This window comes from Acipenser ruthenus, chromosome 8 (assembly GCF_902713425.1).
Source record: "Acipenser ruthenus chromosome 8, fAciRut3.2 maternal haplotype, whole genome shotgun sequence".
Classification (NCBI taxonomy): Eukaryota; Metazoa; Chordata; class Actinopteri; order Acipenseriformes; family Acipenseridae; genus Acipenser; species Acipenser ruthenus.
In genome coordinates, this window is record NC_081196.1 from 2,516,748 (window position 1) to 2,541,304 (window position 24,557).

At 42.3% G+C, this 24,557-nt stretch overlaps 2 protein-coding genes across 5 annotated transcripts in view; both read right to left on the reverse strand.

The window, feature by feature from the left end:
• Positions 1-1,671: 1,671 nt before the first annotated feature.
• Positions 1,672-7,007, reverse strand: LOC117406831 (palmitoyl-protein thioesterase ABHD10, mitochondrial-like). Of its 2 annotated transcripts, XM_034011157.3 has the most exons (5): positions 6,791-7,003; positions 4,624-4,807; positions 3,409-3,520; positions 3,069-3,206; positions 1,672-2,472 (listed from the first exon to the last, which is right to left on the reverse strand). In XM_034011157.3, exons 1-5 carry the CDS (start codon positions 6,891-6,893, stop codon positions 2,134-2,136), a joined length of 876 nt encoding a protein of 291 aa, XP_033867048.3. In that variant the 5' UTR covers positions 6,894-7,003; the 3' UTR covers positions 1,672-2,133. The 2 variants fall into 2 exon arrangements, with proteins under 2 accessions (XP_033867048.3, XP_033867049.3); XM_034011158.3 differs by lacking the exon at positions 3,069-3,206 and having other exon boundaries at positions 6,791-7,007.
• Positions 7,008-7,708: 701 nt separating this feature from the next.
• LOC117407362 (pleckstrin homology-like domain family B member 2) overlaps positions 7,709-24,557 on the reverse strand; it is a 66,996-nt gene continuing 50,147 nt past the window's right edge. For 2 of the 3 annotated variants that reach the window (XM_059028022.1, XM_059028021.1), the window contains 9 exons: positions 22,511-22,651; positions 21,097-21,196; positions 19,369-19,404; positions 16,943-17,150; positions 13,273-13,363; positions 12,397-12,543; positions 11,931-12,150; positions 10,855-10,940; positions 7,709-10,483 (listed from right to left, as the gene is read on the reverse strand). In XM_059028022.1, the coding sequence (XP_058884005.1) occupies positions 10,343-10,483; positions 10,855-10,940; positions 11,931-12,150; positions 12,397-12,543; positions 13,273-13,363; positions 16,943-17,150; positions 19,369-19,404; positions 21,097-21,196; positions 22,511-22,651 (1,170 nt within the window). In that variant the 3' untranslated portion in view covers positions 7,709-10,342. Of the gene's footprint in view, positions 10,484-10,854; positions 10,941-11,930; positions 12,151-12,396; positions 12,544-13,272; positions 13,364-16,942; positions 17,151-19,368; positions 19,405-21,096; positions 21,197-22,510; positions 22,652-23,807; positions 23,973-24,557 lie in introns of all 3 variants that reach the window. The other variant, XM_059028020.1, reaches the window with a different exon arrangement.

Below are 24,557 nucleotides of genomic sequence, written 5' to 3' on the forward strand. Positions count from 1 at the left end.
ACTTACTGTTTTATTGATGTCACTCTTCCAGTTACCTTTGCTCCCTCACCTTATGAAATCACTGTTGTCTCTCTTGTTTTTTGTCATTACAGTATATATAATTGGCTGTGATTTCACTGTTACTGACCATCCCAGGCTATACAATTCAATCATTAAACCTCAAACACTAAATGGCACCCAGGAACGACAGCATGAATGACATTTGGTTTTGCATGTCTGCACACAATGGTAGAAATTAGTTTTATACACCACTACGTTAACTCTGGATTAAAGGTTAGCACCATTGCCTGTACAGCTGTCGATATCAGATTAGGCTGTACCATCGGGAGAATGCCCCATGTATTTAATGGTTTGGTTTCGTCTTTGGATTTTAGACACACTACAGTTCTAAAACAATGTAATAAAGGCAGTGCTTCCCCCTCCATGTTCTCTACACTGTAAAACCCAATGATGAGCAGTTAAATATAAAACTACAGGGAGCAGATTCTAAACCCTTTCTAGCGTTCATTTCAATGGTTTTAAACTGCACTTCAGACGCGCAAATAACTTCCTAAAATAAACATCCATGTGAAAATAGATCAATACAAAAATGTGTTTGTAATCCGTCGCATGCGATTTATGCTGATCTGAATGGAAGAACAGATTGTAAAAGCAACATGTGTGGCAGAAGGTCACGTCTCACCAATCAATAATTACAGATGAGTTGATTCTTCTCAATCGTGTCCCTTCTGTTTCGAGTGCTTCTCTCTGTAAAACGACACAGAAGCCACTATTCACGCGTGTGACGTTTTTATAAAACACTGTCCTCGAAGTATTCAAATAGATTCTGGACACAATGTGTCCCTAGACATAGCGTGTATGCATATTAAGAATGTATAGCTTCTATTATCCAAACTAACTTGGATCAAATTGTTCAGGTAATCGAATTACGGCTGTGAAATTGTTTAAATGACTTTCCAAATCTAAAGTCCTTCTAAAATAAGGTCTGATACAACTGCTTTAACTTAAATATATAACTTCTAGTACTGCACTGTACTGTAAATACCAGAGACTATACAAACAGGGTGGAAGCACACTGCACAGAATAAAAAACATTACCAGGGATTCGGATAACAAGGGTGTTCAGATCATCGCAGTTCAAGAATCAAGGTTTTCTTGTATAAACATGTTTGGAAATGATTTAAATAACATGAAGGAACAAATACTGAATGTTATTGATACAGACTCCGAATGAGAATGCTCAACAGGGAGATACATTTGCATGACATGGAATAAACGTGCACAGATGCAAAATTATTGCAAGCGTTTGCTGCCCTCTTGTGGTAGAGCTGGAATTTCAAGCAGTGTTGCTGGATTCCCAGTAAAATATTGCTTTTTAACATGAACCATTTCTTGAAATGCTTTTTTTGAATATCTTTAGATTTTAACCACAGATAAGACAGTCAAGTTGGACATCATGGAAAAGCGTATTAAGATTTAGCCAAAGTCACATTAATGGTTTGCTAGCACTGAGAATGAATAAAAAGTTAAAACAAATAAATGTGTTAATGTAAATTAAACAGAGCTTAAATGTCTAAGATTCGGGAATGCAATTTTTATCATGGCTTTGCAGGCTTAAAAAAGAGTGAATAAAAACTGTGTAGAACATAAAAAGCTTGGGATTGACAAGACTACGGGCAGCATACTGCGTGTTTATTTTTAAAGTACACGTGAAAGCCATGGCACATATACTCAATGAAGCATTACACTCCAGTCATAAAATAAAGCACAGGAACAAGAAAAATAAACTTCTTTTCTTGGTACAAAACAGTAGGAAAAACAACATAACTGAATGAAAACTTGAGGCTTATGTCATCCAAAACAAAACAGCAGCATTATCTTCACGTAACCTAATTTGTGTGCAAACACATCATCAGAAAAAGAGGAAGGACTGTAAAAATTAAGAGTAAAGAAAACAAAAAGTCTCACTTATAAGGCAGAAGGGAATTCAAGGAACGAGAGAGCGTCCGTTTCTCACCGCCAAGTTCCTACACCTTTGGTTTTCCCCTTTATTTTCGGTTGCATACGTTTCAGAAACTGCTCCACAGTGGTGGTGGGGGGCCGAAGCCTGGGCAATCAATGCCACTGAGAGTGCTAGTTTGTGGTCAGCTTGTCTATGAGATCATCGACGGTGTAGACCAGCAGCTTCAGGTCATCCTTGTCGGACATGCGGTGCTGGCCGTGCTTCCTCAGCGTCACGTCCAGGTCCGGGCTCAGGATGCGGTCGGCCACCTGGATGGAGACGTGCCAGGGCACATCGTCATCCTTCATGCCATGGATGAGCCTGACCGGGCAGGTGACAGGGATGGGACTGTGCAGCACGCAGTGGTTCTCTGCCTCCTTGATAAAGTCATAGCTAATGCTGTAAAACCCTTCTTCGTTGTATTTGGATGGAATTTTCCATACCCCCTTCTCTTCTATTTCTTTTTTTGCCTACGTAAAGAAAAAAAAAATACATGCGCAGTTAAGGGCTGCCTGGTGTAGCACTGCACTTGCACAAAGCATCCATCTTTAGAGAGTTTCAGCTGAATACATCTTTTCACTGGGTTAAAGCACTTGAGAAAACTGTATGTATAACATGTGAATACTGCTCCACTGAGCTGGGCCCGTAATCTGCTATATAGAACAAACGAATGTAGTAAAACCTCTAGTACACAATCTAAAGGGACCAGGGGTGTTTGGATAGAAAATGAAGCTGTTGGTACAACATTTCCAAACCAGAAACAGCCTAAAGAGTTGCAACACCTTTATTTGTAATATACCAGATACAGTACTGCACTGTACTATAAATACTAGGAGACTGAGGGCTGGTTCGTGCATTTTCTATGATAAGGCAGAAGAGCACAGCACACAAGGCAGGTTAACAAGGGGCTGTAATAGAGGTGTTTGCACAATCAAAGGTGTACTGTACTTGTAAGAACATGTTAAATAAATAGATAGTAAAGCTAGTATTAGTATCTCGACAATATTACCCTTGTCCTGGGATGAAATGTATTACAGAAGTGCAGTTGGTTTGCCAGGTGCATTACCTCTATAGGAAGGGATTTAAAAACCGAGACAAAATGATCCGCTGCCGTGGAAACGCCCACCAGAGCTGCTGTCCTGTCTGGCCGAGCTATTGCAACAAGCAGCATCAACCAGCCTCCCATGCTGGACCCCACTAGGATCTTAAACACAGAGAGAGGGAGATGCTGGGTTACTGCACATTACAGCATTACAATTACCAGGCAGAAGATCTGGGTTCAGATCCTAAGGTCTGTAGGATGAACATGCTTTCAGAGCAGTAAAGAGTTAACAGACTCCTTCTCTTCTATTTTTTAAAGGCTTCTTAAAAAATGAAGAATGAGGGCTGCAGCATTTCCAGCTAACCTGCGGTCCTTCTGTGAGCTCATCAATCACTGTCAGAACATCCTTCTTCCATTTCCCTATTGTGCACGTCTCCGCTTCACCTTCTGAAGCACCGCACCCTGTATAATCAAACCTGAGCAACAAGACAAGAGCAGAACATTAGAAAACGCACTGGACATTTCCTTTAACCTGACCGGTCAATGTGAGGTCCTTAACCTCTGGTAAAGGACCTTGAGTGTTATCTTTCAAACTAGGTTTAATCTTTGATCAAAATCAATCCTCTGGAAAATACGTAAATACAGCAGTCATGTATCTTACATTTTATTTTGCTTGACACACACCTTGTTTTCTGTCAATGTAGACTAAGTCTGCTTCCTCGCTGTGGTATATGTTCAATCTAGTTATTTAAATTTAGTACAGCAAATACATTTACAAATAAAAACATATCAATTTTCGAATAGCAATAGAACCCTCATAAAAGGGCTTTACCTTCGGTTCAGGCATTTAACGACACGAGGCAGGCCTTACCTTGCATGTTAAACAAACTGTTCCTCCCCCCCAGCTGCAAGAACAACCCCTATTAGTAAACTCACAGACCCAGGTGTGACATGATTCGCATGGGACTAAAAACCAGGTGTCCCCAGAGCAGGTCAAAAGCAGTCCAGCACCCTCCCAGAATCTTTTTTTTATTAAGGAAAATTGGTAAATTCAAAATGAAATGTGATGTTGTGGTCAGAGAAGGAGCTTTGTGCATGATCTGTAAACAATGAACCCGGTGTGAATAACTCATTTCGTTGTACCTTCTTTTCCAAACGCTAGAATGACCATTTCGTCCTTTGAGCAGTATGTATTTCCATACATATCTTCAAATGCACCATTAAAAGAATTTATTTTTTAAGAGTCGACAATTATGTTTTGTATTTCCGCCCATCCCCAATTTGGTTATGCTCAAGAGTAGTGGTTTACTGAGCTGTAGAATCTCAGGACAGAGCGTACCAATTTTAATATTATATTATGGTTTACTGTGAAGGCTGGCATTGCTTTGAGGCGGTGATTTTTAGTCCTGTGCGAATCAGGCTTCAGATACTTAGTTCTATCCAATATTAAGGGCATTGAGGCAGTGTAGTCTCATAAACAAATGGTGTCTACATCATAATGCCTGCCTTGAAATCTTAGCACTGAACCAAAAGCAGGAATTTATGAAGGACATAACTGCTTCATGGTAACAAGCCATACCTTACATATGAATGGCCTAGAGACTTGCAAAACTCCTCCAGTGCCACTGCTTTCTGTCCGTTCATGTTTGAAGCAAACCCGGGCAGGAAGATCACTCCCGGGCTCTTTCCTTTGATGCTCTGGTAGGCTAGCTTAGGGAGGTCCGGTCGACTTAAAAACTGCACAGAAGACTTCTGTCTGAAGCCTGAAAAAATAAAAAACACACACAAGTTTATTTCTGAAGCATAATAAACACACATATTTGAAGTAAGGTATATTATCTGTTTTTTAGAAGTAACTTTTGTCCGTATAGGATTAAAACAGCCCCTTCATCTGATACACTGTACAGTAGTGAGTTTAAAGGGGTTTTGTTTCATTATGTTAAGGCATCAGTTAGCTGCTTCTGGAGGTCACACCTGGGGGTCGCCCCTTTTTTGTTGCCTAATTTAGTCTCTTTCTGATGGACAGTATTAAGTAAACAACCTGGTTTTAATCTGGTTCATACAGAACCTGTTTATTTCAGCAACCCTCTGTGCTGCAGACTGTTTCACACCCTGCACAATAACAAACAGATTCAAACTCAATATTCCAATTACTATGACAATTCTGCAGACTCCACTATTTCTGTTTTGGTTGCATTGGTTTAGACCTGTGGTCTCCAAGCTGTCGCTCTCACAAGTCTAGTCCACCCATGCCCTGGTCCTTCACTGTTAACTGAATGGTCCTAGCGTCAATTCATTTAGGATCTCCTGCCTGTAGAAAAGCCCTGGATCTTTAGCCCTTTAACACAGGCTGCTCTCCTGGCTTGCATAGGTTTTATTATATGGCACAGACACTGCAATACACAGAATCATCGAAAAAAAATGGATGTTTCAGTTACAGAGTCCATTTTAGAATTATGAACGGACAGGTTTGTGACCTGGTGCTCTGCTGTACAGTATTATTTTACAGCTCCTGATTATGGCAGAAAAAAAACTAAATAAGAACACAGCCAGTAAGACGCATTACGAATGAACCCCGACGCACATGCAGTACAGGGAATGCACAGAGCATGGGAACCGCCTGTAATGTTCTCCTCACACTTTGTTGTGAAAACGTACTGTCCCTCAGATAGCTGACTGATGTGTTACACAAATAGAATCCCTGACCAGCTGACCAGCATCTCCAGATACAGCAGCAGCCAGCTATAGTCATGTATCACACGCATCTACAGGACTTCAACAGAGAGCTTTTTACATACTGCACTGGCAGGTCCTTCCCTATCCAAGACTGCACAAATGACACGGACTGTCTCAAAACAGACTGACACTACATTTGCATTCTTCTGGGTGCACAAATTCTAACAATGGAAAGCCTCTGGATCCAGAGAACAGTCTGTCGGGCTCATAAGAGTACCCTGCCTTGTGAGACGAGGGATGTTACTTTCAACTTTCATGTATTTTCGATGTACTAATTACTGAATGCAACCCATTTACTTCAGCTCTTTCAAGGCTGTGGTACCTATAAGAACCTGGAGGTCAGATTTACATACCTACCCCCCTTTCACATACGCATTCATTGAGAGGCTCTGCAGCAGCTGCTATTAGTGATAGTGATAGTATCACAATCCATACTAACAGGGCTCCTCACCACTGCACACATTCCAATGCACAAACGGCAAACTGACTGCCACCTCTGAAAGTATAACCAGGCTGAATGCATGTCTTTCAAGTCCACATGCAGGGCTGTGCCCAGGCTGTGAATCAATTATTTCCAAAATCATAACACATCAAGTAGTTAAATATAGTGATTACAACACAATTATAAACTTCCCGTAAAATCCTGATAAACATTTATTTTCAATAAACAAAAGTTGCTGAAGTTGATCTAGTCCTTTTATTCCCATGTAAACTTGGTTTTGATGTCCAAATACAGAGCCTGCCACTCCCACTGAAAACACTGTAGCAGACTGGTACTAGTGTTAGCATGGCTTTATGAAAGTCAACTCATAACTATCTAAACGAGACGCACTCACACGTTTTAAAGTCAATTAAGCTGTTAATTAAACAGGATTTACTGCACTGCACAAGTTGTGTCTGTAGTGTAACGGTATTTGAAACCAGGCCGTGGTACCCAGCTCAAGCTGTCATTTTGTTTGTTGTCTGTATTTGTTTCAGCGCCGCGCCCCGTCTTCAATAACGCTTCTGACCTGTGTGTCTGTGGAGCGGCTCCGTGGTTCTGTAGGCAGTAGTTCCTCCATGGCTAGCCCGGACAACTCCTCTGCTCCAACTTCTCAGCACCAGCGCCGCCATGGCCAACGGGAAACTCTCGCGAGAGTGAGATCGCTGTAGTCGCGGCTCCAGACTCTAGAAGCGGGCGTGACGCAAGCAGGGGGGAGACACGAGTAGGATACAATATTGCGTAATACTGTTGCTGTGCAGACCTTCTGTAACCTAATATGGGTTCATACACAGTATGAATGTAGCCCATCAATTTCCCTCAGTGGGAACAGTCTTTGATATGGAAATGGTTTATCTCAGGGAACACTCAACCCCACAAACCCTCGCAGTGTAGCAATACCAATAGGGGTGTGATACAGAAGCGGGTAAAGTGTGTGACTTGGTGTTGAGCAGTGGCATGTTCAATCTACGCAAACTTGATCATATTTAAATATATACAGAACACCGTACAGGGGGCTGTACGATACAAGCAGATATCCACTCCGCTTTGCACAAACGGCCGGTCTGATCTTAAACGGGTGCTGAATCAGCTTGTATCTTACACAGTGCGCAGTACTGCAGTATATATGTTTATGGTATATATAATTAAAAAAAGGAAAAGCGTAATTTCCCTATGATAGAAACCAACTGATACAAATACACTTCAGATGACTGTATCACATGTTTTCAGACTTTATTTTCGCTCCAGTGAAGTCCATTTACATCCTACCACAATATTGGAATATTGTTGTGCCAATTGGAAGCCATATACAGACACACAAACACTGAACTAAGTGCAGTTCCACACATATCCAACAGAGGGAGTCAAGTATTAAGTCACCTCATGGCATTCTGTTCGGTAATCCAAGTATTTGTGACATGGGACAAAAACAAAACAGACACACGACTAGGACAAACTCATTCTTGGATTTATTAAAATGTATGGAAAAAATAGAGGAAGCATGCATAAAATAAGCACAAATATAAATACTGAGCATATGCAATAAAAACTGTAAAATACATGAATATGCAATAGTGTGTTTTTGGAAGTGGGGTTTCAGAAATTCAAAATGTATACAATTCACCAAGACATCTTTGGTACAGTCAGTCACTTACTAGTGTTACACTTAAGTTTGCGGTCAGGTTTGCAAAATAAAATAAAAATTCAAGCGAGAAAGAACTCAGCAGTGGTGAAATGACACCAGCAGGGTATTTGATTCTTGCACAGTATTGAGAGCTCTGTAGCCCCAGGACTGCACAATATCCATACAACTGGGTGCAAAGAAAGGATGTCTTTCTGGTGGGTGTTCTGGTAGTAAAGGGCTTTATCACAGAGTGTTGAATGCTGCTCATCCAGTTTAGCCAGCCCAATCGAAATCTTAATAGGACACTGTACTTGCTCCCATTTGCCCCTCCTGTGGTCCGGCAGCTTTGTCTTCTGAATTTCATTCCCCCGGTGAACCACGACAATTCAGACCCCCAGACACAGCAAGTCTTACATTTAGAGAAAGGGTAATAACCAATGGAAACCATGTACAGTGCACTGTAATCTGTTCCACACAGTATGGCATGGGCCAGGCTAGATGGCTGCAGCACTACTTCTGCAATACTGGCAGGACTCAATTAAAAGCACGGTTGATACTTTTGCTGCCAGTAACAATCTTTTTTCACATATGCAATTTGCCCAGTTGCACTTAGTAGTGTACTTTATATGTACATGTGTGTATTTGCAGATAGTGAGTGGCAGTGCTGGGGGCACCTGCTTTTACCCATCAGTAACCCCAGAACATACCCTCAGGTGAAGTTTCACTGGAAGACATCATGTGCTAGACTGAGTAGCAGCTACCCCGGACTCTTGCAGTGTCAGGATAGACAGAAATGGTATTGCTTATTTAAGGACTCGCTTTAGCACAGTGGTGCCCCCTTGTGGACCTTTCACTTAATTCCAACAAGGTCTAATTGATTCATTGTACCTCCTAACAATCAAAGGCTTGGCTGGAACACGGCTCTGGACAGTTCAATGAATTAAGGATTGAACAAGGTCCTAGAAGAACCACACGTACATACCACTGGCTTAGAGAACGGGAAAAAATAACAAACATAAAAACACACACTCAGTTCAATTAGAGGAGTTACTGGTTGTCATTACAGCGACACAAGCAGAAACGTGACAGGCCCACAGAGCAATGCATGTATAAGAAAGCTGACCACACAATCGTTTCATATGGTAAGCTGCTTTAAACAATGTAGGTTAACATTTTATATTGTTTGATATTACAGTCTATACTCGGATATCCATCACGCCCCCCATTGTAGCTCATTGGGTGATGAGAACGACAGATGTCTGAATGCATGCACTGTGCACTGTGCTGGTGTCCATTCCTAGACATTATGACACATAACAGCGTGTCACAGATCATGGGAGTATAGACTATATGCAGCTTTTTAATGAATGTATATTTTATTATATAAACCTTAATTACATTTTTTAAAATGTCTTAGCTAGCACACACAATATGCTTAACAAAAGATTAACAATACTGCTAATGTAAAAAAATATATATATATAGTCTAGTATATTAGGATAGAGCGGATTACTAGTTCTGGACTTGCCTGAAGTCGCAACAGCTGCTGTGTGAATCTAAAACATTCCTATGAATGAATGAATGCATGAATAGTTGACATGGAAACTGAATGCACAGTATCTGTGTTTGAATTGCTATAGCACCCAATACAACCTGTAGTGAAAGCATTGTCACTCTTGAGTGAAGTACCTCTAATACACAGACAGGTCTGGACACACTCCAAGCACCCATTGGTAGAAAACAAGCAAGCCTGTCGAATACACTGTGCTCTGTTTTAATGACTGGAAACAGCGGCAGAGCTGCAGGCTGCGGCTCTTTAACTGTGTACTAATGCAGCGAGGGAGCTTCATGGACCTGCTTATTAAAATGACTACAATAAAAACAACGACATGAGGTTTAGAACAAATGTCAGGGCGGCGCTATTAAGATCCTCCACTGTCTAGATCATTAAAATAGACCACAGTGTTTTTTTTCCCCCTTGAACAAGTTGCCAGTTTATATTAAAATGAATATAAAAATCTTTGGTAACCCCCCAATAAAATCCTTAACGGTTGTATTACAAAAGGCACTTTTGGTTCAGCACTTTTTTTTTCCCCCTGTTCCTGAGCAATAGTCTAAAATTAATACTTAATATCAGAATAAGGCAGTGTGACAAGATGCAAATCAGTAAACCAATATTTCAATATATAAAAAAAAGGAAAGATATATCGGATTTATTTGTGTTTTGTTTGGTTCCTCTTGCATATTATCATACCGGTATTCATCTTTCGATTTCTTCTATTCCTGCTGACATGCTAACCAGTCCACACCATGTGCCACACACTGCACACAGACCACAGCCCATCAGCACACAGGGCAGGGCACTGGCCACGTACAGGTAGTGTTTGTCTCGAGCGATCTCGACAGTGCAGTCCTGTGTAGATATGACCCGCAGTCTCACAAGCAGGCTCTGTACTATCACAGCATGAACTGTGTGTAGCCCTCGGCTCCCGTCACGATCACATCCATCCAGATGCGCATGGCCTCGGGAGAGGGGGCCACCATGTAGTACACCCGGTCGTGGGTCTTCACACTGAACGTGAGCGACGGGTTCGGGCTCTGAAAGAGAAACAGCATCGTGTATCGTTTGTTTCGTTTTGCTGTATCATTGTAGTGCCATGCTGTCTTCCAGTACTATTACAGACTATGAAATGCCATACTATTACAGCACTATGGTACTGCTACGATGTCCTACAGTACAACTACACATTACTATGAAGTACTATAACATCACCCCCCCTCCAATGTGTCCAGGTTTGACCTTCACAGTGAACTCTCCTGTTTGTCTGTTATCTCACCTCTACTTTGATATACTCTACAAAGCCCTGTTTCTTTTTTTCACAGAACCAGAGAACACCCCTAGAATGTGTCAGCCACTTATTTTCCATGCCGAGTCCGGATAACCACGGGTAGGAGGCTATTCACATTACCTTGTGCGCGTTCTTCAAATGGTCATAATAGACTTCTTCGATGGCTTGGAAATACAGGACTCCTTTCAACTTGGCTTCATGCTTATCTGCAATTTAAAACAACAAAAACACTCAAAATGAAAGCTGTACATTTCTTTTGAATTCCTGCATATCTTCCAATCAAGTGTTCAATAGTCCTGGCTTGACATTATTACCAGGAATAGCTTCACTCGCTATATAAATCTGGCACATACAAAGATGGTCTCGGAATGACAGTAAGTTATAGCTGCTACGGATATCAGTTTAATTCGCTCAATAGGCAAAATCTGCAATGTTATTCAGGTTACTAAATCTTAGAATATATATGTATTTTTTTCACATTATAATAAATGTTTGTTACTAGATTTTTCTTGTCCAAATGTTTGCAGATCAAGTGCTGTGCGTGCATTTGGAGGCTGTGTGGTCCAGTGGTTAAAGAAAAGGGCTTGTAACCAGGAGGTCCCCGGTTCAAATCCCACCTCAGCCACTGACTCATTGTGTGACCCTGAGCAAGTCACTTAACCTCCTTGTGCTCCGTCTTTCGGGTGAGACGTAATTGTGACTCTGCAGCTGATGCATAATTCACACACCCTAGTCTCTGTAAGTCGCCTTGGATAAAGGCGTCTGCTAAATAAACAAATAATAATAATAATAATAATAATAATAATAATAATAATAATTTGGAGCCACATGGTGGCGCAGGTCAGCTGTTTTCTTTTTAAATTCAGAGTAGCCTGTAAATCAGATTTACCCATTGAAGCCGACACTTACAACCTGAGATGGTTTAAATCTAAATGCTGACGCTAGAGTAAAAGAATGACACAATGCTTTACTTGCAATCAGACATTGGAGGATTTGAGATGAAGCCACTACATTTTATATATCATTTTAAAATTGTCATATTAAATTAAAATATGTTCATTTTAAAAGAGTTAACTTTGAACAGTAATGGAAGGTTGTGTATATTTTGCATTAGAATAATACATGCTTAACCCCCACCCATTTTATAGACCACGTTGCTTCCAATCCCAGAATACAAACTCCTCAAGACCGGTCACCTGCATAATAGGACAGCGTCCTCCTGTTCCTGTCAAAGACGAACCAGCGCTTCTTCCATGTCTTGATCTTCCCCCCCATCTTCACGAGAAAGCCTCTGCAGGTCTTCTCTGTGATGCACAGGTGGTAGCAGGTCTCCGTGTTGTGACCCGCAGAGTCTATGTGGCTCCGCAGATTAAAATCATCCTTCCGGACCGGAAGATAGCGGGTCAGCGGCCGGGCCTGAAGGGAAGAGGACCAGGACACCGTTAAACACACAAGCTCGGATCACGTCTTGCAAGCCGCTGAGCAGCACACTGGAGCTCTTCCAGGTTTCCCTCTGGTTTGTGCGTCTGATTTTAAAATGTTCCTCTAGCGATGAATGACTCAAAGCATGACCGAAACCTACTGAAACAGGGAGTGTAGTTTTCCATACTCCAGGTTAGTCTGCGGCTGCACTGAAATCACGGTCTGGTGGTCTCGCCCTACCTGTGCCCTTTGCTTTTCCCTCATTTTCACTTCCTTCTCGATCAGCTTCTGCCTGCGACTGGTCTCCTCCTGCAGCCTCTTCTCCAGCTCCTCTCTCCGACGCTTCTCCTCCTCCAGCGCCTGCTTCTTCGCTTCCATCTCCCGCTCCTGCAGGACGATAGACAGAGTGAAAGAACAGCACACGCATCAAGCAATGCGGAGGAGACCTGCGACTAACACTGGAGGAAACGTTTGCTCCGATTACTCTAAATGGAATACAAAACTGCCGATGTGTAAAAAGCTGTAATGTGTCTGCGCTCCTGCTGTATGTAAAGCACAGTCAGCCTGTCTGTGAAACATTACCTCTGTTCCTAGTCAGTTTCCAAGCATACAAATCAAGCTTCTTGTGAGATTATACAACACTTTCCATAGGAATGGGGAGGTAAATCTCCCTTTTCATGATCAAATATAACACAATGGGCTTTATAATGCTCACCTATGCTTTAACTATGGGAAGCTTTTTTTTTCTTTTTTTTTTTTTAAAAAGGGACATGACCTTGACCTTTACAACCTCAAGTCACACTGTTAATGTCAGCGGGACTCGTTTTGCTCTGTATTGTTGTTTCATTCAAGCCATCGGCCAAATAAAATGAAAGCCAATAAACAGTTTCCACTGAGTATACAGGAACATGCACCAAATGTCTTAATGCTAAAGCAAGCACAATGCAATGGAAAAGAGAGAGGGGGGGGGGTTAGAGGAGAGCGAGAGAGCGAGAGACAGAGCACGAGCGAGCGAGCGAGAGAGAGAGATAGATAGAGAGAGAGGGGGGGGGTTAGAGGAGAGAGAGAGAGAGATTGGAAGCGGTTTGTTTTGCGAGTCTTAGAGAGGATTCCTACCCTGGTCTCAAGCAGACATGCCCTTTCTGCATTGGCCTCCTTTAACAGACGTTCCATCTCCTCAATCTTGGCGATGTTGGAAGTACTGGCACTACACATGTTGGGAGAGAGGCACAGCAATGACTCACAGTGAAGATGCCAGAACACTAGAACTCTCCTGCAAAAAGCTAGCATTCTCCTTTTAAACCGACTGCTGCATTTCAACACACAATAGCTTTCTGAAATCACAAGCATTAAAAGCCAGTGCATTGATCGGGACTTCAAAGCGGTTTTACAAAGGGCCTTTCTAGGTGCCAGAAGGAAACAATAAGTTTTGTATGCTCTGAAGTATTCGGAAACCAAACTCCTGGCTTCAAGGAACGTCAGTCAAGGACACCTGCTTCTTATTTAATCATCAAAAGACACACCTGGAAAACACTTTGAGGGGTGGAATATATATGCACACACACACGGTTTATATTTTATATTTCCCATAGCTATTTACAGCAAAGAACAAACGTGTCTCCCACATTTTGCACATGTGTGATGTACTGAGATACCATCACTCTGAAATGACAGTAACCCATAATACTACTTTTTTCCAGTTCAGACCATTCCCCATGTGCATGGAAAACTTCAGTCAGTTCAGGTTGATGGTTATAGTAATGTATGGCAATACAGTGCACTCTGCTTTATATGGACACAGTTAATGCTTAATCACTCGTTATTAAAAAGGACTGCATCTTTTTGGACATTTTGAGCCCACTATACACCAGACATGATGAGCAATGCAAAAAGGTATAGAACCTATACTTTTGAGAAGTATCTTTCACACCACAGGCCATGTGAAAAATAGGATTCAATCCTCTTCTGCAATTTTGTCGTGTGACATCTAGGGAATCGAGCAATCAGGGAACAGCTTCAATGCACGGTGTCCAGCAGGCTGAAGCAGTACCCACAGTGACGGAGAAAAAGAGAACACTTGCCATGGAAAAATACCCGCCGCTTAATGACAAAGATAAATTGCAATTACGAAGAGAGAGAGAGATTTCAAAGATAATGTATGGGAGTCCATTTCGAAGGCACTGGATATGCCTGGTATGTCCGTGTCGCTTCAGGTGTGTACGGTCACTTCGCTGTGGAAGTACCTTGTTACCGGATGAAAGGTCTGGTGTGCAGCAGCCTTTACACATCGCGTTAGTGGGTGCATTTCTGCATGTATTCTCTGTGAATGCTCTCGCACGGGAAGCAGAGCATCTTCATGATGTGGATTAAAAAGCTCAGTCCCAAGCCAGCCACATACTGCGTCCTGTATTTCCCCAAAAGTGTGACGCATCTGCAAAACTAGTGAAGGTGTGCAGCAGTTTCAGATAGTTTTCCCCGGCTTGGAAGGACACACAAGAGGCACCAGAATCTGAATAAATCGGAGGTGCGGGGGTTAAGTAAGGCTGGCGCTTGTGACACGCTGCTTCCCAGTCATTTGCTACATCACTGCTGTAATTGAACAGGAAACTGAGAGCCAGACCCACCTAATCACAGAGAGATAAGCATCCTCACAGCCTAAACACTGCATTCTTCACAGTCCCTTCCAATTTAGCCTGGCCATAATGACTATGGAGAGTTTAACCATGAGGCTACAAATGCAACTAAATACTATCCACTCTTTAAAAAAAAAAAAAAAATGAGGCTTTATAGTTGAGTTTTTCTCAAAACATACTATTGTAGTTTAACAAAATAAATTGAATTTGCGAACTTGAAGGAACACTGACAAATTAATTTTAGAAATGGTTTATTTTCATTAAAAAAGGTTATTTTATATCCGCAGATAAAAATGCCCCTTATAAAACTCAACGAAAAAAAAAAAAGCAGCCATTTACCTACAGAACAGGTCTTGCATTAAAAACAGCCCTTGCTTCCTACTCTGTACAGCAGAATAGGCTGCAGTCCGCTATCACAGTCAATACATCCAGCATTATTAACTCCAAAACATCGAATATGTGCAGATTGATAACATGCTGCCCCTAGGTTCTGCCTAGTTAGTTAATAACTCCTGCAGAGCCCAGAACATGAGAAGAGCCACAGGCAGCAGTAATCTGTAAGAGATACCAACAAACACAGGACTTTAATTTTAGAAACCAGAAAATTTGACGCAACATTCCCAACACCAAGCAGCCCACCGGCAGCCTCCAGCAGCCCTGTGTGCTGTAGCGTTGTGAAGCTGAGAGAGCGCAGGTTCAGATAGTTACCCCAACATGCTCAGAGGAGGTGCACCTGCAAGCCAGGACCGCTCCGAGACACAGCTCTTCATTGGGGCTTCAGGAGGTGGCTCCGGCTTGCTGATTTATCAGCAGGCACGGATACGCATTCCCAAGTTTTCACCCGGTCAAAAGGCACCATTCATTCATCCACAGATGTTCGGAAACGATCGCAGACAGCAAAAGTTAAAAGATCACTAGGACAGAATTCTGTGGAATCATTACAGCAGCAAAAGGCGAAAGTCAATTCCCCTCGAGTTGAAAAAACAAGAGGCGCTTCCTTGAGGACTAAATTGGGTCTGCTGTAACGCGACTCCTGCGAGCCCTGTGGTTTGGTAACTCTATATAAAGACATCCTGAGAGGAGGCTGCGTTAACTCTGCAGAGTAACAGCAGGAGAGGCTCCCGCAGGGATCCCTGCACTGCAATTGTAATTTCATTTGTTGTGTACTGTTAGCATTTACCACAAGCAGTTTCAAGAACGCAAAGCAGTTCAGTGGATTGTAATAGTACAAGGAAGTATAATGAAGGGGTGTAATGGTGTACCGAATCAAAAGGAAACTGGACTTCGAACTCTACAGCACAATTTAAATACTACACCCCTTTAAGGTCCAACCAGATTCTTTGAATCTTTGCAGTATCTGACTGGTCAATGCTCTCTAAACTCAAAACACACACTTCTTTGCAACGCTATGGGAATAAGCATGGGCCCTCATAGCTGCAGAAAGACCTAACTGTTAGAAAGGCATTGCCAGTGCTGGTCTCCAGAGTCTGTGATGAGACCATGTGGGAAATGAACACCATGATGCAGACTGGAGATACCGACACCCTGACGGGACAGGGTAGATGCTGCAGCACTCACACATGGAGTGCTCAAGACAGCCAACCCAAACCCAAACCCACCGCTGAAAACAGACACTGAAATCCGAGTACCGTTCCAATGGACTCCCATGGTGCAGACCGCACTCACTTTAGAGATGTGTGCGAGAGCAGCTGAACCTCGTCTTCACTAGCGATAGGCCAACGGCCACATGGTGCCATGACAAGGTTGTGTAATCAACTAGCCGGTGACAAAACCGAGCAGCTCAGGTGGCCAGCTGGACACCAAGCAGCGTGACTTGTATTTGTGCAAAAGAGCTGTGTAAGTCCTCTCCCCACATGTCTGAAGGTGGTCAAAATATTCCTGGTTAGGAATAAATAAAAATCCTACGACAGTACGGAATTATAACTTTAAAGCTGGTTTCAGAGGCTTTCGAACCAAAAAAATGATGAATTGCTGCAACAGTAACTTTTACCGGTCCGGTTCAGATGTAAATGACCCAACACGGATTAAAGCGCCTGTGTACTGCGGCACCACTGGACTGGGAGAGTAATACAGCACACCATTTCAAATCCCTACAGACTTGGAGAACCGCTCTTTGAATCCGGGACGCTTACCTGGAGATATTGTCGGGGGAGCAAGCGGATATGCTGGTCTCCATACTGTCCGAGCTGTCCAGGCTCAGAGTGTCGAATGCACGGTCCTTGTATCCGTCGTCAGCGTAGTGGAACGAATCCAAATACACATTACTCTCAGATGCTGCTCTGCTATAAAACTCAGGAGATCTCTGTCTTTGTTCTTCACTCATATGGTCGTGATTATGCCCTAATAGGGGGAGGAAAAAAAAAAGTCAGTTACGCTGTTTTTGAAATACTCAGGTATGAAATACATGGTATCATAGTAAAACCACATGTGGTGCAAAGTATACAAAAAAAAAAATGTAATGAGGCTGCTGGAATTCCAAACCGACTGGATCCAGACATTCTAATAAAACAGGCTTATAATAAAACATTACTTTATGACTGGCTGTAAAAACAATCAATCAGTGAAAATGGAAAAAGACTTTTCCATTTTAATGATTCCAAAAGTACATCACCCCTATCCAGAGTTACACTGTAGGACTGTACAGATTAGGATCGCAATTAACATGTCACTTCCGGTAACTTAATCTAAACTTCATTTTATTAGGTCATTATTAACTAAAAAAAAACAGAAATTTATAATCTGCATTTCATTATTGCAGTATTTAACCCCCTGTCTATTTACAGAACTGTTTAAGGAATGTTTGGTTAAGGATGTTTTTTTTTATTATTATTATTTAAAATCAAGTTTACCTGTCATGAAACCTTTTTAGAGAGAGTTACAAGTTTATTCTGAGATTTCAAAGAACAGTTTAACATACAGTAAGGAAAACAAACACACACACACACAAAAAAAAAAAAAAAAGCATTTCCTAGGGCACGTATTCTGGACATTGAAGACATGTAGTTTCTTGTTTCTCATGTTCCAGTTAGGTTCTCCTAAATAGTAACTCATACATGATATCGCTTACGTGTATTATATACAGGGTATCTAATGACAGAGTACCTTTATTTTAATTTTGTACAGGCAGTAACTCTACCAGAAAGAAGGCACTGAATGTTCCCTTCAGTTTAGAGTCGGTGAGTCTGTGACAGCACACGGATCAGACTAGGAGCTAGGAACACACCACACACACACACACACACACACACACACACACACACAAAACGAGAGCTTCTACATCAGACTCAGAGCTAGGAACACACCACACACACACACACACACACAGGCACTGCACACAGACAAATGAGAGCTTCTACATCAGACTCAGAGCTAGGAACACAGACACACACACAGGCACTGCACACAGACAAACGAGAGCTTCTACATCAGACTCAGAGCTAGGAACACAGACACACACACAGGCACTGCACACAGACAAACGAGAGCTTCTACATCAGACTCAGAGCTAGGAACACAGACACACACACACACGCACACAGGCACTGCACACAGACAAACAAGAGCTTCTGCATCAGATTCAGAGCTAGGAACACAGACACACACACACAGGCACTGCACACAGACAAACGAGAGCGTCTACAAACCACACAAAGTCTAATCAAAGGTGTTATGTCATATCAGATCGAGTGATTTGTAAAAGTAAATTGGATGAAAAAGATCTGCATGTCCAGAGCAGGGGTGACCAAAGCTAGCCCTTCCACTCCTGGTCTTTGTTCCAACCCTGTTCTAAATTACACCTCCATCCAGACCCTGAAGTAGTTCATGGTCTCATTTGACCTGTTAAACCTGGAGTGGATTGGCCCTCCAGGACGGTGATGGACACCCCTGGTCCAAAGGCTGTAACAATGTGGCAGTGCATTGGTTACTATCTACTGTAATGGAAGTGTATTGAGAGAATTCTAGAATAGAGCAGCGTATGAACTTTAAGACACTATGCCAAAGGGTGCTGTCTGTATCACTGAGATTAAAGCAATGCGGCTTGAATGGTTTATGAGAGATCAGAGGAACTAAAACTCCCATTGCATGGCAGTGTGATCCAGTCCTGGTTTTACATTGCCTTGAGTAATAAGACACACCTGAGCTTGTTACCTATACACCATGGCTAAATCGGGCTTGTAGTAATTCCTGGAATGGGTGAAACTGCTATTCAACAGGGGTCTTCTCTCCATCTTTGGATATCATCATTTCGAAGCTGCCCTGGATTCATGAAGAATCTGGAAACAGGTAGAATTCCTGGACAGCATCAGCCCCATGTCCTTATTAAATGCATCCCTTTTAAAGGAGTGACCATATTAGCAGACATGGCACACTGATAAATGCAGTTTGTTTAGGTGATATTGTACACACACAGGCTGGCATCTACAGCACACACAGCACTCGACCGAGATCCCTCTGCAGACACTTCCCAGATCACAATTTGATCTCTTGTAAATGGAATAGGTCTCTGCTTGTGGACTGGTGTTTCAATAGCTCACGCTGACAGGATCTCAGAAATTACCTTTTTCAGGCATCCCCTTTGAATGTGATGCTGATCCTAAAAGGTAAGTTTTAAAACAAAATCAATATGCTTGCTGTTCACAAACTCTGATCATTTACGGAGTAGTAAGAGGTTTGGCAAACTGTACACAGGCTCTTCACAAACAAACAGACACTACTCAAGATGCGAGTCTGCAACAGACCAGCCCGTCCATCAGAAAACACCAGGCTTGCAATGACCGTGCCACAGAGCAGCAGGCTCCACAGAAAAAGAAATACCACCTCTCCATAAGCAAAGCATGCAGAGAAGAAGTCAAGCACTGAACACCGAGCAAAGCCTATGAAATCACACCACTGAGAAAACACACACCGTTATTCCAGTGCATTCAGCATGTGTATAATAATCACCCGTTCCCAACCAGGAACAGCGATCACAAAATCTCACACTCCCCCTGTTCTTTACTGTGAAGCCCTCTTAGACAGAGTTCTCTGTATAGCCTATGATGCGCCGGTGATGGACACGGCTTCTTCATAAGCAGTGTGGAATCACATAGCCGACCCGCATGACACCGGGTCCCGACCCGGGTAGAGTGAGCCACAGTGAAAGGGGCTTTCTATACACCAAGAAGTCAGACCACTGGATTGCCAAAACTCTACTCTTTACACAAAGAACATTCAAAATCGACAGCTGGATGATATACAGGGTGAACATTTTCAGACCTTCCTCTTTTAGAGATGCGCTGCATTCATTTACAATCTGGCCAAACTCCTCCATAAAAGAGTATTAATATAGTATAGTAGAGTATAGTACGCCTACATGCATCAGCAGCACAGACATGCACAAACCCCATACCTTTCTTAGGCTTCCCTGTAGTGATGAAGAGGAGAGAAAGATGAGAGCACGGACAGGGGTTAGTGTGGAAATATAGGACCCTGGTCACAAAACTGTACGTAATGTTTTCTTAAGGAGTGTTTCAAAGCTTATTTAATACATTAAACATTAAACCAAGTCTGCAGTTCATGGGAGATTATATTATATTAAAATAATGTTTATTAACAAACTTGACAACTCCTTAAAAAACTGTTCTATGCGTTTTTGTGCACACTGTCTAAATATATTTCTGCAAAGGAAAACCCATTGTCTTATTGGACAAGAAATGAACAGTTTGCAGAGCACATGCATTTCAGCTCAGTGTACATTTTCTGATTTACTACAGCTGTAACTACTCCTCAAAGAACGGGATATACACTGAAGCTCAGCTAGGAGAAGCACAGTCCTAAAATCAGCAACATGTGGAACTTGAATTAATAACATTTGACAGTTATTCCATATTGTTGAACTTTTAGCACTTTGAAAGACCTAGGATGATTACACATGTTAAAGTTTCTGTGACTTAGCAGCCATTGACAATAGCGAATAAATAAAAAAAAAAAAAAAGATGATGTCTGGTCTTTCAGTTGAACCTTTTACCTCTGCATCATAACTTCATGACATCAATGGCTGGTTTTGACCGATTCTCCCGTCGTCCCACACACAAACACATACAGACTACTAAATCATATTTAAAACTGTAATGTTTAAAACACAGTTTCAGATGTTCTTGTGTTGTTACAGACGATTGGAAAAGGCTTGCTGTAGTACTGCTACCTAGAAACAACTTGCAAATGTGGAGTTACTGTGTACGGCGCTAAACAACCAGGATATGTACAATGTCTTAAAAGCACAGCTAGCACCCCAGTAAGGACTCACCCTTATGTTTCCTCCTGGGCTCCAGGTCCTTCGGGGAGACGCTCAGGTTGCGAGGAAGCATGCTGCCACAGCTGGCACTTTGGACCAGTGGTAAGTGAGACTGCGTGAAGCAAGCACACACACACTCATGACTTTCTTTTGAACTGTTTCATGCATGCAAAATTACCCTTCTCAGCTATTTTCAATATTTCATGCATGAAAGGGTTACAAACACAAAAAGAAAAAAAAAGAAAAAAATATTTCAGAGTTTTTTCCTTTTTTAAAATGCATGATTTTGTTTAATACCTGTTTGTTTGCTCCCCAATTTAGAAAAGGAGTTTTGGTTTCCCCAAGAATCTAACCTTTTTGTTTGCAGTTGTCGATGTGCTAGAAACCCTATTGGCACCGGTACACGGTTTCTGAACATAGCTGTACTTCAACAGAATCCACTAACTGTGCTGTGGCACTTCTGCTTCAGTTCCCCAGGACAGTTCAGTGTGTGTGGTGGGGAGGTACAGCTAGGCTGTGCCAGAGAGCCGTCACATTCACCGTATGCAGAACTCCCTTGCTAGAAACCAGGCCAGAATGCTGGATGGAGACCAAACTCATTACAGTCATCATCTTTTCAAAACAGTAACAGGACAATCCGCCTGCTTGGAAGTTTGTCAACTCCTACATTCTGCAATCACAAGCATTGCGTTTTCATAAGCAGTGGTCCTCGTTTTGGAGGGGGTGACTTAAGGACAAGTAAACAACCTAGCCACAATGCACTACAGCTATAATATTAAAGGGATTTTATGCCATCTACATTTTCCTAGCACTATTTATTACCCGTTTAACGTGTACACTTTTATACTATTGTTTTTGCTTAGTTCATTATTTGCCATGCTTACTAACTATTCTAGCAAAAAATATTGGAAGGTTTTGTGCATTGAGTGAGTAAATCAATACAGCAACAGTTTGCACAAAACGGGTTTTAGCCCAGTCTAGATCTTCAGATCTACTACATATGACTACTCCACCTCCAAAAACATGATCTACTGTACAGTGAAGGCTCAGCCCATATGCTATGAGAAATAGCAAAAAATGAAAGACCTCTGAAAGACCTCTGAAGGCAGATTGTGATGAAGAGGTGGGGAAACATATTAGTGTTGCATGGGCTTCAGTGCATGGTGCAACTCTAACATGCTTCCCTTCATCACAATCAATCAGCCCTAAGAGTCTTTTCATAGGCACTTGTTGCTGGAATGGTTAAGCATGACAGATAATAATGATCTAAGCAGACAATAGAGAATCATACAGAACACGAATAGCAGATTTAACAGGTAAGTAATGAACTATTAGATCAAGACAGCATCCCTTTGAGCTGTGATGTGCACAGCAGTGTTCATGCAGGTCCAGCGCTGCTCGGGTGTGCTGTATTCCAGGAGCTCACCTTGGGGGTGACGCTGCGTCCAAGAGTAGCACTGCTGAACTGGGGAGATACCGCGGGGGCGCTTTTCTTCCGGGGCAACGTGTCGCTCAGGTACGTCCCATCCTTGCTAGATTTCTTCCGTTCTTCCAGGGTTCGAAAATGCTTCACAAAGTAGACAAATGAAAAGACTGATTTTATACAGATAGAGAGCTGCTGTATACACACACAATCAAATCAGCACAGTTAAGAAGCAATGATGATGTGATCTTACAAGGACAGCACATGAAAACCTTAACCACCATGTAAAACACTGCCTTCTATTGTACTTGTTACACAAAAAAGACAGACACTCGGGGAGGCAAGGAGGAGGCACAAGGGGAAACCACATGCATTCAAATACAAATCTATTTGCATGGCCACACCTATTAGAAATCTTCCAGTGATCATCGTTTTAACTGAAGCGTCACACACAAGGCTTCCCTGCAGCTCCCCTGCAATCGTGTCCTCGGTTCAGGCTTCTTCTGCTGTTCCTTTCGATTGCTGTTCTCTTGGTCTGCCAGGGTCAGTGGACTCCCAGCTTGGGCAGGCATGCTTTTCTCTCCAGCCGTCCTCTGATACAGTTACTCTTTCACCTATTAGCACTACTCTGTTCTAGAGCCACAGACCAGGAGAAAGGAATCATCCCAGTGCAAAGACTGTGGCAGGCCGAGGCACCGGCTGATAGGAAACAAGCTTCTACCCTTTGTACCCAGTGATGCAGATGAATGGCCTTTAATCCTTTCAACAGTAACAAATACAGCGCTGCTTCACAGCCTGCGTCATTTTCCTGTAGTATACAATCAAACTACCATAAACACAGCACTGCAATAGCAAAAAACGTGTGTTAACCATCTATAAAACTACAAGTGTTGTGTCAGGGCATAGCCAAGACTGGTTTCCTTTCCTGCTATTCCAGATGGAGATATCTTTTCAAGATCTCAACACCTTTTTGCACAAATGACCCCTGGCAGGAATCACGCTGCACATGACCTGGTGCGTGCACCTCACAGGTACCACAGCAGCAGCACAGTGTGCAAGAGCTGTGTGCTGTAGGTGTGCTTGGTAGAGCTACTACAGAAGAGTACCAATAGCTCGACTAAGCTCTGCTAAGGTTAGCAGCTCAAAGCATACGACTGCAAGGTTAGCAGCTCACAAAGCATACGAACACAAGTGTTTATAGCCACACTGTTTATAAAATCCAAATTTAAAAACATTCAGGTTTGCAGGCTAGCGTCGGTGGCAAATGAAAACGTTCCGTGCAAATCCCCCAAGACATTACCTGCCTGTGGCGACGGTGCTTTTTGATGGGCAGTGGAGGGGGAGGAGTTTCAGGTAAAGGGGAGGGGTCAACATAAGTAACCATGACCTCCGGCCAGTGCACCGATGGAGGCTTAGGAACAGGGCGAGGAGAGAGGGGGCGAGGAGAAGCACACCCAGAGCACGACTTTTCAGAGAGAGAGGGGGAGGAAAACAGAGAGAGCGAGAAAGAAAAAGAAAGAGAAGAGACACCAACAGTGAACATGAATATTAGAGTGCAGGAGAGAGAAACACAGGATTCAAAATCCATGTCTTACCTCTTATTAATTACTAGCTCAGTGCTGCAGGTCTTTGTTTTTTTGCTTGGTATTTTTTTTTTCTAATACAACACAACAGACATAAGGTTTTAACCACTACTTCCAGGTACCAACTGTCAAGCTACAAATCAAACCATGTGAACTACAGCTTTCTCAGTCTATAGTGCTGCACTGCATATAGTCCTAATTAAAGTGAATGCAAAAAAAGAACAACCTAACATCATTCAGTTATAAAGGGGATTCCTTCATGTTAATTAATAATTTAGAAATAGATTTTTTTTAAAGAGCATCACTCCATTAAGAGTAGTTTTAGAGAATTTTAGTAACCATCTGTATAGTGCAATTAACATACAATGGTAGAAATCTAAAATACTTCTGTAACAACAAATCATACAATAAAATGTAACGTGACAGGAAACTACTACCCAGAGTCTGAGTCAATCCCTGTTTTTCAA